The 17,774-nt window shown below is 35.3% G+C and overlaps 1 protein-coding gene across 1 annotated transcript in view; it reads left to right on the forward strand.

Annotated features, from left to right (window-relative positions):
* LOC149081328 (complement receptor type 2-like) overlaps positions 1–17,774 on the forward strand; it is a 123,588-nt gene that overhangs the window by 45,126 nt on the left and 60,688 nt on the right. Inside the window, exons 13-16 of the mRNA XM_089238318.1 lie at positions 6,507–6,716; positions 8,189–8,383; positions 10,914–11,117; positions 11,255–11,464. Of these exons, the coding sequence (XP_089094444.1) occupies positions 6,507–6,716; positions 8,189–8,383; positions 10,914–11,117; positions 11,255–11,464 (819 nt within the window). The remainder of the gene's footprint in view (positions 1–6,506; positions 6,717–8,188; positions 8,384–10,913; positions 11,118–11,254; positions 11,465–17,774) is intronic.

Here is a 17,774-nt window from a genome sequence, read left to right on the forward strand (position 1 = left end):
ACCCAAAGACCCATAAAATGTTTGAAATAATTCAATGGGCCACTTGCATCCTGTATCATGGGACATTTCTGTATTTTTAGTGGCTCTGAATTTATTTTTTATACATTTATCCTGTGATTTTCAATGATGTTTATTTAAATTTATAATGTTCACTAAAATCGTTAATAAACACTGTATTTATAACATGATAATTTTGGGTATAAATACAAATATTTTATTATTCTTTTTTATCATTTAATAATTCAAAACAGCACACATAAATACATGAACACAAATATACAAAATAAAATAAAGACAACAGAACAAAAGACAAAACATACACTATGCAGCTCTTAGGGACCCATTTGGTCCATCCTAGAGCTTAATAAATATTATATATAACAGGGTTGTTTGGTTTAAACCACGTTGATTTAAACCAGTGTTTCCCAAAGTGGGCAACATCGCCCCCTGGTGGGCGATGGAATGGTCCAAGGGGGCAATAGAACCTACTGATTTAACATAGGATCCTATGGGTTTACGTGAGTTGGGGGACGATGAGAGGAAAAAATTTCTGATGAAAGGGGCGATGGAACAAAAAGTTTGGGAGACTATGGTTTAAACCAACTGGTTTTTAAAAAAAAATCAATTAAAAGTGGCCTAAATATCATTTTTTCCCCTGAAAAATATTATATTTGTTCATTATTAGCCAAAATGTTTCATTTTTACCTCATTTTATATCCTTAGGGTACATTCTGACGGTATATCTTTAAATGACATAAGATTTTATAAGTGGTTTTTTTTCAAAAAGTCTTATAAAAGTGGCCAGAATATATATATATTTTTCATATGAAGTATCTTAGTCATTTAAAGTTATATATAAAAGCCAAAACTTCTCATTCTTACAACATTTTCTAACCTTTGGCTACATTCTGATGCTCTATCTTTAGCAAATTCATGAATAAGGATTGCATCACACATCTAAATGTAGTGGTGTATTATCTCACAGGGTTTCTTTTTTCCTTCACAAAGAAGCAGCTACAGTAGTGACACCATCATGCTAGGGGCAGGTGGTCCTATAATCCAATAAAGACACCAGCTGTCCTTAAAGGACAAAGACTAGTGTACTAGTTGTTCCATTACCTCACATACATTTTCATTCCCATAAGAAGTAGCACATCTCCTACTGTATATCTCCCAGTCTTAATATTCAATAGTTGTTTTTTTTTTATACTTTCACACACACACTGTTAAGCCCAGTTAATCAAGGTTCTACTGTATAGTAGTAACAGATTTATAAAAAATAATCAGCTATGTACAGGGTGATTATAATTTAAGTTTTGATTCCAAAACTATACAATAAGTACTGATCGGAATGACCTGAAAATTTGCATGGATACTCCTGAAGCAATGGACGTTTCTTTCGCAAAAGAAAAAAAGTGAAAAATGTGCAAGTAGATGATGCTGTACTTGGCCAGCAGTATAATCTATTTTGTGCAACCACATCATTTCGGCACTTCCACAGCAACAGTGTGTGGATAGAACTTCTATCAAGATGCACATTGCAATACCAGCAAAGCAGCTGCTGAAGACCCATTTTGACAGGATGCACCTTAACCCTTGCAACTTCTGGCTGTGGGGGTACCTCAAAATGTTATAAACAGTGGTCAGATTGCAAACTTTGGTGAATTGTAATCTCCAGCACATTCCCTATATGTTAGAAGTTCCTCATTCCTCAGGAATATGAACGGGGGAGCGTTTGGTTTAATAAAGCTGAATTGCAAGCACATCCACATTATGACCATGGCATACTCCGATTCTGCTGTTGAACAAGAATTTTTGTGCTTTCACCCTCATAGCCAGAACACGCGGTGGACAACATACAGTATTTAACATATTTTGAGTAAGTTGTAGTTATTTGTTCAATTACTTCATTTTTTTGTGATGTTTCTGTGAATTATGGACTCGTGCAATGCTATGATTAAGTTATAATTTTGCCATGACTGGCTATCGTTTCCATTCTGCGAGCAAATTTCCCACATGTTGGATGATGTCATTAATTTTGCATTTTTAAGTATTTTTTCCCCTTTATCAAATAAAATTGAATTTTTTCAGGAATATTCATGTCAATTTTCAAGTCATTCTGACAATCGTTCTTTTTTTACAGTGTTTTGAAATCAGAACCTTGGTTATAATCACCCTGTATATTGTAAATCATCGTTAATTAATCTGCATTATTTATGCTTCATTAAATGCATTATATTCACCTAATTTTTATTACTTTTTGCAAAATAGCTTCGTAATTAAGTATACTGAAAGTAACTGGAGAAAAACCTTTATTATATGACTAATAATTACATTAAAAGAATTTTCAAACACACAGTAATCCATTGAGTTAAGCAAAAAATAATTAAATGGCAAAAGTTGGTTTTTGTTAAAATGTAATAAATATTTATTGATTAATTAGCAAGGGAATAGTGTTAATTACATTAATAAACATTTTATTTTTGTTAATTATTGGAAGTTTGAATGATTTTTCAGAAATTTCATTGTTTTTAATGTTAATACTATTTAAAACAAAAAAACCGGTTTAAACCAAAAAAACCGGTTTTTTTACCAACCCTGATATATAATAAATGGCACGCTCGATTTATATCTATTTCATTTTATTCTTTTTTTTTTATTATTATAGATATTTCAAATTTTTCCTTGGTTACCTATTTATATTTTCAATAAACCTTTCAAAATTCATTATTGAGTTAGAGAATGTGAAAATTTCTTTCTTGAGATGTTTATTTATTCTAAGGTCTGATAATTTTTTTCCGAATTTGTTACAAATAGTTGGTCATTACCTTACATTTTATGTGATTATAGATGTTATTTAAGTTCTTAATATTATCGTGATAGGCACCTCCCCACACTGTAATAGCGTAAACTCTTGATTGGATCCAGGCATAGAAAATTGTTTTAAGGAGTTCCGGACTTACAATGTTTCTTAATCTATATAAAGCTGCAATTTGTTTTCTTATCGTATTACAAACATTGTTAGAATGGCTATTCCATTTTAGGTCGTCTTGTATAACTACACCTAAATAACTATATTCTCTTACTCTTTCTATGTGACTGCAAGAACAGATTTGGAAGGGGTATTTACAAACTTGTAATCTTAGTGATATTGGAGTTTCTGGTTTAATATCTCTAATTTTTAGACAGATGAATTTTATTTTTTCTACGTTTGGAAGTAATTTATTTTTTGTTAGCCATGTGTTAATCTGTCTAAGGTCATCTTCAACTTCAGTTATCAAATGAGAAATATTTTTACCTTCAGCATATAATACTGTGTCATTCGCAAAAGACACTATTCTACCATGCAAATTTAGAAGGCATAATTCATTTATATATATCACAAAAAGTGTGGGGCCAAGTACTGTTCCCTGAAGTGTTCCTTTTTTTATTTCAAGGTAATCACTTTTTTCATTTTCTATATAGACTGTCTGTATTCGTCCATAACAGTACATCTCGAACCACCGCAATAGTTCACCACGAATTGCGGCATTCTCCATCTTATGTAATAACAGAGATGGATCTACATTATCAAAAGCTCTTTTTAAATCGATAAAAACTGCTATTGAATAATTATTGTTGTTGAAGCTCTGGTTTAGATATTCATTCACTTTTGCGATTGCCATTTCAGTGCTTTTTCCTGTTTGAAAACCGTATTGATTCTCAGCTATATTCATCTAAGATTGTCAAGTTAAACTATTTCCCCTCAATTTTTCAGCAATTTTAACTATAATTAGGGATTTTGTTGACTTATGGCAACCTTTTTGAAGACAATCATTATTCTATGTTTTTATTTCTGTAGTGTAAATCAAAAATAATTTATAATTCTATAGTTTTTATCGCTACATTAAAATTTCTGAGAATTTCGAATAAATATTCTAAGAATGACTCAGGAAAAGCAGTCATGTCAAAGTATGTTGAATCAAACTGAGGTAATGATCAAGAGCGAACTCAAACAGAAACACATTTTAAATGTAAAATGGGGAAAATCCTGGTAAAAGAAGCAAGATCAAATGTTCAAAAATGCTTGAAACTCTAAAAGAAATGCTTGAACTTGAAAAGAGAGAAGAAAAGCACAACTTAGACTTGCATCAGCGGCGAAAACAAGAAAAATAATTACTTTTCTAGTGAGTGTTTCAAGTATCTCCTTAAGTGATTTTTTTTAAATTGGTGATTATCAGGTCTACAAGCTAAATCTAAAAACACCCATTTTCAAATTATTTCTAAAATCTAATAATAATATATATGTTAGCCTCCTCCTTCTGATATTGAATATCGTTGATAGAGAATGTAAAAATATAAATATCAAGAAGTCTCTCAAAATTTTTTTATGATTAAAAAATTATATTTCTTCTAGAGCAGCGGTTCTCAACCTTTTTTGACTCACAGAGCCCTTTCTGGTATATACATTTTATGGAAGAGCATCCTTATGATATTTATTCATCATAGTTACTGATTTGTTATTATTATTACTGATTTTGTACCTTGTGGGGGGAGGCACCCTCTTCTTCTGAGCTGAGATAACACTGTTTTTTGAAGTAAAAAGTAATCTTTTTCACGCTAGTGCATATATGTGTATAAAAACTGTGTATTTTATTTCCTGCCAAAATTTTGAAGTGCTATAAAACTGATAAATGCTGCTATGAAAATAATTTTTCCTGCTACAAAAATCAAATTTTCATTTTCTACCCCTTCAGTTAGTTATTTTTCATGCATCCACATGAGCAGAAACTTTTCTACATCCTCTAGCACATGTGGCCATTGCTTTAATACTCTCATAACTCTTTTTGCTCTGTATTTAGCCCCTGCCCTTATTTCCTTCTGTCTTATTGTGCAAATCATAGATATAGACTTCTTATACAATCTTGCATGACAGCTACTCCCATACCTTCCCTAACGAAAAAGTTCTATAGAATTCTATAGAAAAATTTATAGGAAATGGTCTACTGAATTCTATAAAAAAATTTATAGAAAAAGGTCTACAGAATTCTATAAAAAAATTTGTTGCTCAGCTAAGATACATGAAATCAATAGGCTTTCTGGATATTATGCCTTGGTGAACTTGGGAAAAAGTGTTGTTTCCTTCCTCTGGGAATTGAACCCAGGACCTCTTACACACTGGACAAGCACACTGACCATTATACCATAGAAAAACAATCTTTTTTTTTTTCTTTAAAACATGCTCAGTAGCGTGTCTTTGTTAGTAGAGACATTGTAGCCTCTTTTTTAAAGTTCAGTTAATGGCCTCCTCTGTTGTTGCCACCTGGAGGCCATTAGCTGAATATAAAAAAAGAGGCTACTACTCAGGAAGTCACGCTATTGTGTATGTTTTAAGGGAAAAAAATCATTTTTTATGGAATAATGGTCAGTGTGCTTGCCCTGTATGCAAATACAACGCCACAACAGGCAAAATGCCCAACGAGGTGGCTAATAAAAAGATGCCCATAAAAATATGGATGTCATATATTTCAAAAATACAGCAACCCAATTAAAAATGCAATTAACACAAATTATAAACAATATATACACATGATAAAATATTATACAACGCCCATAAAGAATACTTATGGTTGTCTTATTCTAAGAATGGATAGCTTCTCGATTTACCCCAACATGTTTATCGTATTTCTTTTTAAACGTGTCAATTGTGTTACAATTTACTACTTCCAGGGGTAAGCTATTCCATTTATTAACAACCCTATTAATGAAATATTCCCTGCGACACCATAACCTTGCATTGTCCCTCACCAATTGATATTGGTGTCCCCTTGTAAAAGCAGTTGATTGGCGGTGTACTAAAAGTTCATGGTCCATCCTATCCATCCCATTGAAAATTTTAAACACTTCGATCATATATCCTCGACACCTGCGTTCATCCAATATAAACATATTCAAAAAAATGAAGTCTCTCTCCATAACTCAAGCCCTGTGTGCCAATAAGGACACTAAGGTGCATAGCTCTTCTCTGCACCACTTCAACCAAGTCTATGTCCCTCTGTAGGTATGGTCTCCAAAACCTTACAGCATATTCCAGTCCAGGACAAACTAAGCCTCGAAAAAGCGGAAGAATGACTTTAGGAGAACGCGAAGAGACCTTTTTGAAAATGAGACCAAGCATTCTATTCACTTTTTTGACCACCGCTGAACAATGTTCACAAGAGATCCTGGATTCGATTCCCGGTGGAGAGAAACAACATTTTTTTCTAAGTTTCCCTCTGCATTATATCCAGGAAGCCTATTGATTTTAAAGTGCAAAATGTTTGCTCATAATGCAAATCATCCCTCACTACTGCAATCAAAGTTTGTTCAAAACTTATTACTCATTAAACCAAAGCTCCAGTGTACTTATTTATTATTTTTCATCTTGCAGTTTGAGATTACTACCTTTTTCTTTTTTAACCAAAATGTTCATCAATATATCAATGTAATATCTGCTCATTGATCAACTCATCTCATATTTTTTTCAGCTTTGATGTGCCCACAAATCCCCTATGCAGTATTATATGACCCACAAACAGTGGGGTCAGCTCAGCCAGCTCCGTGTGAAGCTTCTGAAAACTCAGCCTGTCAAGTGGTCTGCAGTGATGGCTATGCATTAAGAAGTGAGACTGGGCCTCAAACTACCTTCCTGATTCATTGTTCTCCTGGAGGAATGTGGCTGGGAGATACAACATGTTGTATGTGTTATTCACTTTTACCTTCATTGTCATCACTTTGTCTCAATCATTGTTATGTTATTGCCTGAGTAGGAAAAACGCTAAATTAATTGAATCAACTTTAGCAGGTAGTGTATTGCTGTCTATGCTTTTCATTTCTTTCTTTGTTTAATTATATGGCTTTTCAGTAATACTTGGAAGCAGATCATCTCTTATTAGTTTGACAGATATTATATATGTATACGCTTATCCGAAAACCAACTTAATCCAAACAGTTCTTAAAAAAAAGAAAAAAAAAACAGATGTGCACAAGAAAGTTGAAAAATCCACAGCGAAAAGCAAATGCTCATGAATAATTAATAGATATATTTTATATCTGGAACACACAGGGTTGCAATTAGGGGAGAGCAGACGAGTCTGGTGCTCGGGTGCCAGACTGGGGGGGGGCGTAAATTTTACCCTTTAACTACTCTTTCAATATTACAAGGGGCCGCTAAAATGCGAGCTCGTCCTAGCTAACCAACCACCTGTGAAACACATGATCATACCTCATAATGCTGAATTGCATAGTTGCCGTGGAAAAAATCTTCCATCTCCATCATAATGAAGTGACGTAGCATGATGCAGTTTGTAGCCATTGTCTCAGAAACATGATGTCTACAGGGGTTGTATTATCATGCTGTTCCACTTATTTAAGAGCAGTTTTTTACCCTTTTACTACTAACAGGACGTATAGTCCCTAAAAAAAAACCCACCAAATGCTTAATTTGCCTTGTGACCTATTCTGTTCGTTTTCAAAGAAAGCTGAGGTCATCTCTTTTTTTAAAATTCGTAGTCATCGGTTAAAGATGTCAACTAGATGCTGATTTAGAAAATATGCCAACAAATTCATAAAATGTTTTGATGTGCTATTTTTTATGAAAGTTTTTTGTATTTTGAAAATAATCCCAAAAAGAAAAAAAAAACATATTTTGACTGCCGGAAGATCATATATTTGTGAATGAGCAATATAATTGTCCGAAACAATGTTCCTCTTTTTCTCTATCATGTGTCTCTCAAATATATCAAAAATCATTCACATCTATCTGTGACTTATGTAGTCCACAACGTGAATTTTCATTCTCCAAACAGGAATAATGGGAAGTAACCCTACCCGAAAGTGTAGCGGAAAATCTTTGACACATATCAATCAATAAATAAATGAAAGAAGCAATGTAACATATTGAATTTTCAAAACACGAGAGTAATGTAAACTTTTTCTAACTTATCAACTCATGGTTGATTTCTGAGAATGAGTTGTGGTAATGCAGTACAAATCATAATTGACTCGAGCAGTATGTGTGTGATCATGTGTGTTGAGAGTTAAAGAGGGTTTTTTTCCCATTGAATTTGTGGCAACCTTGCACAGCCACCAATAATAAGTGTTGAGTTATCAATGTTGCACGGTATATACATATAGTATACTTAATGCACATATTTGAAACATCTTGCAGATCGTCTTTGTCAAATTCCAAGTTTCCTCCAAAATGTAGCTGTGATAGGAGAGTGTGGTCAATTTGAGAATGATGTTTGTCGTTACCAGTGTATAGAAGGTTACTGGCCTAGAACAGGAGAAATGCTTCATGAGCAGAACGATGTACAGGCTATTTGCAGCAGCGATGGAAGCTATTACGGACTTGCTGAATGTGGTGAGTGGTACTTTTGATGCCCAATTAAGGTGATTTATTTATGGAACTGACTTGCAATCCTCATAACGGTGTAGTAAAAAGAAGTCAAACTTGTCAATTTGAAATCAGTGCTTGTGTAACAAATTCCAGGACAATTAATAAATTGATATTGGTGTCTAAAATTTCTTAAATGTGGTAACGAATTGGAGGCTAAAAACAACCCAAAATTTTCAGAATTTATGTCTTTTACTACTAGGCCCGTAGCTACAAATAAATTTTGTAGGTGGAAGGGGTAAACAAATGATACCATAGACCAGTGGTTCCTAAACGTTTTAGGTCACTAAGCACTTTCTAAGAAAAAAGTTCATCACAGAGTACTAATGTTCACCTAGCATGTATGAGACCTAAACACATGGAATAAGGGATTTTATAAGCAGCACTACGGATCATCTGACGCTACCCATGCATGTTTGCAAATCTTTTGGGGGTGAGTGTTGTGATGCATACTGGATGTTGCTCACAAAGGGTGGCAGATGAGATGGGGCTGTTAAATGGAAACTGGATACATTGAAATTTTTATGCTGCCCCTAATCAACAATAGGTCAATAGATAAAAATTTGTGCTATTTTTTTTTATTCCAAGAAAAAATTATTTCACTACTTTTTTTGATAAATAAATAATTAATCAATATATTCATCTCTAAACCTATTCATTCATACCACATTTTATGCTGGGGGGAGTGAAAAAAACTGATAAATCGTAAAACATAAACATCAGTGTATTCAAACAGAATTAATTCCACAGCAGAAATTGAAAATATTTTTCAAATACCGTTAAGCAGATGAAATCCTGTTTCATGCATTAAATTAGTTTTAAAAAATGATAAATCTTGGTTTATAAATTCAAATTCAAATATTTTATTATTATTATACAAATGCAACAGTATAATAAAAGAGAGAAAAAAAATTTATCAAGGGGTCAAGAAAGATGACCCATTCTGTTAAATGCTAATTAATTTAGTATAGACAAAAAAAATGAACAGGAAAAAAAAACCCAATTAAAATACATAAGAAATTTATGGCAACAGAGTGCAATTTGGTAATAAACTGACATTGCATCAAATAAAATTTTAAATATTTAGTATGCTAGAAACAAAAACAGCAAGATGTAAATAAATTTGTAAAATAAAAGATTTGTTTAAAACATCAAAAAGCAGACAAAAATATTGAGTGGCTTGAACAAAACTTAACAAAAGTTTTTTCCTCTCCTAAAAAACAGAAAAAACTGAATTTCTGCCATGGATACTTTTTCAGCAAAAGCTGACCAAGAATTGTAACTTGCCAAGAAAAAAAAAAATTCCAGCTGAACCATTCTCAAATATGGAATAGCCCAATGTTGAAAGAATCTGTCAACAAACCTGCAGTGAAAGATGGGAAGGGAATGGATGCTTCATTGGCTTCTGCTTGAAATTCTAGGTAGATATGACGTAGTAGATTTGACGTGGTAAGAGGGAACATTGAACTTATCATGTGTATATTGTATGAAGAGTTTCCGATTTGAATGGTAATTTTTGAAAGAGTGCTTTCACAAAAAGTGACTCCTTAAGAACAATGTGGGGGGTGCATTATCAGGAGTTTAATAACATTAGAATCCCATAAAGGAAAATTGGGATCTCCAAAAAGTGACCTGGTAAGTGGAATGACTCATTACTCTCGTGATTCACTAACAAGGTGCGACTGTATACACAAAACGAAATTTATATACACATTTTTCTAGTATTTTACAAAAATATTTCATTTCTTTCTCTTATGTATTGTGTTGTCGATCCAGCAGTAATAATCACTCGTTATTGAAGGGTCCCACCTGACTACTCCCTAGTTTGAATGTCTTGATGGAACCTTTCTTTTTGTTCATCTCTGACTGCTCCCAGGTTATCAGGGAGAAAAAATAAAAATGGATTTCTGGAGAGGATTTTCTCAGCTCAATATATGAAGGAAAGACATTTTTCTGGAAATTATGTCGAGATGAATTCAAAGAAAAATATACTAGTCTTCACAAGGATTCAAACCCAGTCCTTTTGCAATCCCAGGCAAAGTACATTATCCATGCATAGCACAGGTAATATGACCATTCCTTCCTTACAAAGCTCTCTTAATCTCTGCAGCAAGACGTGCTGAAGTAGAAGCAAGTTCCCTCCCCCCCAACTTGAGCAAATGGCCCTCAGGTGGCGGAAGTAACACCACTTGGGGGCCATTTGCAGACGTTAAGGGGGATTACTGTCTTTACTTCAGCGCACCATGGTACAGAGCTTAAGTAAGGAAGGAATGGCCATGTCTCTTGTGGTGTATATGGAAAGTGCACTTGCACGAATTGCAACAGGGCAGGGTTCCATTTCTGTCGGGAAAACAGTAAAATTTTCTTAGCAAGTTCACTTCAACATAATTTCCAGAAAAAAGTTTCTTTCAAAAATGGATTTGTTATGATTGAATTGAGTTAAAAGTGCTAATCATTATCCAAACTTTTTGAAATGTGATTACTTTTTTTGATTCAGTTAAACAGTGTCCACAACCTCCTCAAGGAATGATGGTTTCAGGCTGCCGTAGGCTTCCTGGTGAAATGTGTGAGACAGAATGCATCAATAAGAAACAATCTCTTGCTTATGTGAGAAGAATTGAAAGACTCAGACTAATCAATGCCACAAGTATTGTGAATCCTTGCGAATCTAATGGAGAATATAGATATGAATTACAATGCGGTAAATATTTTTATCTTGAAACTTTTAGAATTGTTGAAATTTTGTTTTCTCTAATTTTCCAGTCCCTAATTTTGATCTTTTCCAATCTTCATTTAATGTATTTCAAATTTTCTTAAAATACATATTGCATGTTTCAGTAAGTTCTTGCAAGAATGTGCCGAATGGAAGATTTGCTTGCGGGGAAGAAGGGATAACAGAAGAAGCAGTAGAAGGCGACTATTGTTCACTTATGTGTGATGGTGGTACGATGCCTTACCTTCCTGGAGTGGGTGAAAATTCCAGACAACCCGGACAGTATTACTTTACATGCATGTCTGATGGATATTGGGACCCTCCTTTTATATGCAGTAAGTTATTTAAATATAACTCAATATAAAATCATTGATTTACAAACTTAAAATTTGGTTAGCAAAGGTGTGCGTGGCAAATATTAGATTAGCAGAAATCAAAGAAATGCAACACTTAAAGTTGCCAAAAGACCATTGTCCAAACACTAAATTATTCATGGATTAAATTTCAGAAAATTTTAATTATATAGAAGCTCAGGGAAACATCTTATTGTTTGCCAAATTTGTGTTCCTTCATGCTCAAAACAGAAATAAAAACGAATGCACTGTGAAAATTGACTCCTCGACTAAGATAAATGCACAGGCTTATGAGGCCATCTATTTTTGGCAAAATTGAAGATAGTGATCAGAACCAAGAGACACTCAGGCTCTGTCACACTCTGTGATATGAGCACATTGTCCCTGAGGACATGGGAGCCCCCGGGGAACCTAACCATTTTTGAGCTTGAGAAAGATATATTACATACATGGGCAGGTGCCATTATGCACCTCGCCAGTAAATAAGTATAAATTTTATGATTGAAAAATGATGATTCATGTAAATAAATCACAACTATAAGTCACAGATTGTAAATCATCATAATCAAGAATAGTTCTTGATAAAATTTGATTTGATTCTCTTCAGAGATTTTCATTGAATCAGTGACTATCACATCAATGAAAGCTGTCAATCTGCTGCTGGGTTGATCTAATCACTGCACAGTGTGGTTTGATCCAACAACATTCGTCTGTAATTGCTGCCTGTATTCAGTTTTTCGATAAGCCCCCCGTGGATCAAGCTATTTTCGACTGATCTGGCTCCTCTTCTTTAAACAGATGTATGAGATTTCTGTTTGGGTGTAGTTGACGTCGTATTCTAGTGGATCTCCTAACTGGCATAGGTGGCTCTCTATCTGGTTCTGGCTCCGGGGCTGTAGCTCTGATATCCTTTGGGTGCTACTCTAGAAAGCAGGCCAGTTTATGTATTTTACTTTTCGAATCTTCCCGCTTCAGGATGTATCAAGCCAAGGTATTCAAGGTACTCTCTGAAGTGGAAAGCCGTTGTCTTGGGGCATAGAGTTGCATAGTGAAGAGGCGCACCTATGGCGAACATGCACATTTATCATTGGGGGATTGATTTGAACCTATGAAGGTTAGCCGGAAATGGACCATGGCCCGTTACAAACATTACCATCTCCCGTGACCATTTATGGTTCTGAGGCATTACATGTTGCTGGATGCTGCCATTTATTCATTAGATCCTTCCATAGGATTGCTTTGGCGTGTGATACGGGAAGCAGCAGATCACCTTTAATTATTTCGCCTTAGGTAGCTTCCTTTGCCGTGGTATCCGCCAATTCATTGCCCCATTGGCCTATATGTGCTTTTACCCAAGAGAGGCTTATTCTGGTGCGATTGCAGAGAAGCTTTCTTACTGTCCTAGCCATTTCATGACTTCACTGAGGATTAAAGACCGCTTGTATGCTGGAGCGACTGTCAGATCTAATTAGGGCAGCTTCTGGATGTAAAAAAACATCTAAAACTGTGTTCTAGATGGCAAAAAGCTCAGCCTGAAACACAAACAAAAGGATGATAACTCATGTTATCATCCTTTTGTTTACCAAATACGTTTTGACGTACCAGAAAATGAAGGTGAGCTGCTTCAGTCATCTACACTTATATACTACACGGATGAATCAAAGTCGGAAAAAGGGACTGGAGCTGTATATGTTAAAACTAAAGGTAAACAAGTAATAGCCAATGGTCGTCAAGCTAAATGTTATCATCCTTTATACTTTGATCTAAGATTGTACTTTGAAAGAACTAAGATTTTTTTAACGAAATGTAAAGTCAATCAGAAGGGAATTTATAGATTGATTTATTAATAAATATATAAATGTGCCTCCAACTGTTAACTAAATTGGATTCTCCTTATAACGTTTTTCAAAAACTGTCATAAAAAACTTAAATAAGAATACACTTTAAACAGGAAATCTTAATGAGAATTACTTATTATTAGGACCACGAAAATAAGTTGTACTAAGTGGAAAAATGTTCTAAATGGGAGAAACGTTATAAGCAGGATCAACTGTATATTTGTTTTACACATGCAGAATTACATACATTAAATTCTCAGTGCTAATGAGCTTCTTTGCAAGCTTTTCCTACTAGTAGACAGTGAAAGTAAATGAACCTTTTGATAGAACACGTTTTTAGAAATGAATTATTTGATTCAGATACCTTCTTCTCCTACCCAGAACATGGCCACCGCTTAGTCTCAACGAAGAAATATAAGCAGGTGATAAAAGACCTGGGGCATGCTGGAAGAAAATTCAGAGATACCAGTGAATTATAGGGGGGGGAGGGGGCATAATTTTTTTCAAGATAAATTTTTTTTTTAAAATCACATCTTGTCGATCATACAGAATGTCACACAAAATTGCCTTGAGCTGTGGAGGTACAGGCATTTCCGCTATTCTGCGAAGGATAGATTCATACCTTATGTTATCAAAGGCACTTTCAGTGTTCAGAGATATGACGGTTATATCATTACTTTTGTCTTATAGAGACTTAATTTCTTTCATCATATCTTCTAAAGCCATCTCAGCTGATTTGCCTTGTCGGAACCCATACTGATGAATGTGCCACCAGTCAATCTTTTCCGTGTAATTCATTATCCACTGAACTATAATTCACTCCAATACTTAAACAAAAGAGAGTGAAGATATTGGCCTATATGACCTCAAGTCATTAGGGTTACAGCCTCTTTTCAGAAATAAGAGGAGCTTTCCAATTTTAAAATGACTTGGGAAACATTCAATTGAGAGGCACTTGTTGAATGATGTGTGTAGCAGATCTGGAAAGGATGTGTTGATTGTCTTGACCATTCGATTATTCACTCTATCCAATCCAGGCGCCTTGTTATTGTCTAAATTGTCTATAATCCTTCTGATCTCTGATTTAGAAATGGTCTGTCACAATATCTCGGGGAGTCAGGATATGCTGCTATCTCATGAGAATCTTGTGTGGATTGAGTTGAAGAGACTGGGACATTGGGATATATTGTTTGAGGTTGTCGGGTGGCCACTTTTAGGATTGTTTCGTTACCTGTCTTCTCCATTATGGGGAAAAGATTTATTTTTTATTGTTGCTCAATAGTTGGTGCCGTAAACCGCTGATGCAGCTTCACATGACTTTCTAGAAGATGCAATCTTAGTTTTACGTACCATTTCTGTGTACATCGCCCAGTGTTTAAAAAACATCACCCGCAACCTGGTTTTGTCTTCTTCTGAGGCCTTCTGAAAACACCTCTTCAAGGCTCTTGAATGTTTCCTTTCTATTTCTAACTCTGTTCCACCACTTCGACTGATTCTTTTTGTCATTGATTCTGTCATTGGTTTCGGCTGCAAGGAGTGTCCGGTCACTCGCCATCGTCAGTATTTGGAACAAGGATTAAATTGCTTTCTCCAGGTCTTTGTGAAGTATAACATCTCTTAATATTAGCTATTTGGGCTGGAATGCAATTTTTAAGATATCTTGTAAAGTTTTGGAGCCTTCTTTGGGTGGTGCGATAATTTCTTCTTGTAATAGTCATGGTTGTTGTTTTTATAGACATATGGATATAACAATGACTACTCTGTGTTGCCTCCTCCCCCTATGTACCACTCTATGTTTTGTGCCAACACTGGAGAGTTAGTCAGGGTTAAGTCAGGCCATCCATAGCTTCTTGTGTGGCCATATGTGGGTATCTTAATATCGGTGTTCAACAAAATTTAATCTTTCACCAGAATGAGATCTAGTATCATCTGACTTTTTTCATTATTATCATCATCATAACCCTGTTTGTTCCATTGTTCTTCCTCACTATACGTTACTTTGTCAATAGATGTTGCTTGCTTGGGGCGGCATTCATGCACGATAGTGTATTCATCATCCTGTCCAGGGAAACAGAAGTTTGTTTATTGCTTGAACTTGGGTCCCACTGTTCCCGTTCGTGAGCCGTAGTTTCCAAAAAATTGTGTGATTGAGGACGAACAGTTTCTGCTCTTTGTTTTGGAGAGGTGCTCTGCTAGCAGTCATCGATACCCATACTAGTGACCTCAGCAGTTGTACAAGCTGTTCTCACATTTCCGTCTCTCTGTAGGAAGCAATGAAAATATGCTGCAATACTGGCCATAGCTCAGCTGTTTCATTGTCATTCCTCACTGGTAGATCCTCATCGCATTTGTCAGTACTGCTGTCCCGTATTTTCCTTGCATGACTGACGCCTTTCCCAAGATGACAGGTGTTTCTTTTCGCTGCCAGGAGTCATCTGATATATACGGCACATCATTCGTCTTTCGGCAAGAAGAGTGATCATCTTGACATATAGTAGGTAGTCAAGTCTAATATCACTCTTACCCAAGAGCACTATTGGAATCAGTGCTATTTGTTTATTACAAGTCGTTCGTGTAAGATGCTTTGGTGTTTCTGTCTGTGTGGTTAGTGATGAAGCTTTATCCTCACAATTAACTGTAGTAGTAGCTGAAAAGTCGCTGGCAGCATCACTCATTTGCACTATCTCTGCTGTGACGTCCTCATTGGTTTCTGCAAAAGACTGGTATAGCCAGTGCCATCTTAACGCATGGGCCCACCCGGGCCTCGCAAAATCAGATCTGGTTGAAATTTTCTGGGTAGGCCAAATACAATAATAATTATACAGGGCTTTTGGCTACTATGACTATCCCCTATCACTTGGCCCGGAGGCCCATGATGGTCTTGAGACTGCCCTGGGTATGGCTCCTTGTTTTGTAATCATCTTTGGCGATTTCGCTCACAAGAATTGACAAAAGTTTTTGTAGCTGCTTCTGCACGCCCAGTGGCACATGGTTACGAATCTTGCCATTACCATTCTCTATTGACTTAGCAATCATAAACCAGAGATCTCCAGTGGCATCTATGAAAGAAACTAATCGGTCTTGCAGGGTTTTTGTTCATTCTGCAGTATTCGTGGTCAAGCTTTTCCATTCCTGCCCGTACAGAGGGTTTTCTTTGTATCCACTGGGGTTAGCTGGCCAAAATTGATGTCCTTCGATTCAAAGATTGAAAATTTATGCCAATATTACATAATCTTAAATAAAGATAGATGGTGCTATTGTCCCAATCACTGGATCGCATTCTAAGCAGTTACCATAGTTTAATGGAACCCTCGTATATAAGAATCCCCCTATTTTTTAGCTTAAAATTTGGAAAAAATGTGAAAAGATATATCCAATACTATCCACGTGTAAAAAGCTCCCTTCTATTTTTGGCAAAAGGCGGTTCATTATACATATTAAACTAATTATGATGTGCTTTCATTCCCCACAGTTGAAAAAAAAACTATACAGTGATACCTCAGTTAACACCTCAACTTACGAATTTTTTATCTAACAGATTTTTTTCACCTCATCTAATGAATACAAATTCGGCTAACAAATGCTTTGGTGGATATGGTTTCACTCACCAAATTAACAAAGCAGCATTGTGAGCCCAGTTTTTGTTCTTATCATGATCTCAATAACTGTCACATCCCAATAAATTAATGTTCGTCTTAGAATCATTTTTTAGATATGACATCTATTTATCTTTCATAGAGCTTTTGCATCATTTCATGTGAAGTGAAAGATTGGGCTTAGAGAAAATTCATTCGAAAAAGAGGGGCGTAGACATCAGTGTTCTCGGTGCACACTGCAATACTGTTAGCACCAAGCTGAGCACTCTCGATATTCTTGGATCTTATCTTTTACATGAGAACAAGAAATGAACTGACCACATCACATAAGGAATGACTTACAGACCGAACTGGGTTGTGTACCTAGTGTAAAATAAAAAGATCATGAGTTCCTCATCTTTTAAATTCTTCATCCAATTGTGAAGCTGCTCATCTTAACTTTTGTTCAATTTTCTATTTTTCTATGGTGCTTCTTAGTATCTTGGAAAACTTAAAAGCTAAGAAATGTGATGGGATGGATTCTGCAATGAATTTATTCGTTAGCACAGAAATACTTTAATGGAAGTGATTCTGTGATGTGAAGGAGTTGAAAGAGAACTTGCAAAAAGCTTGGGACATTGTTCCAGATCGAATTCTAGAAATGTTCATGCAGTAAAAAAAATGTCAGAACACGTGCATTGAGGTCAGCAAAGAGTATTTCCAAAGATAAACCTTTACAATTGATTAGTACATGGGCAAGTGATTGATGTATCATCGCAAACTTGAATACAACCTCTGAAAAAAAAATCCTGTTACCTTCAAGTACATTCTCGTTTGTTTGAATCATTGAGCTTAATCTGTTAACCTTCCAGCGGGCAC

Source organism: Pholcus phalangioides, unplaced genomic scaffold (assembly GCF_987345545.1).
Source record: "Pholcus phalangioides strain wild (caught in Gottingen) unplaced genomic scaffold, Ppha-v1.0 ptg000010l_1, whole genome shotgun sequence".
Classification (NCBI taxonomy): Eukaryota; Metazoa; Arthropoda; class Arachnida; order Araneae; family Pholcidae; genus Pholcus; species Pholcus phalangioides.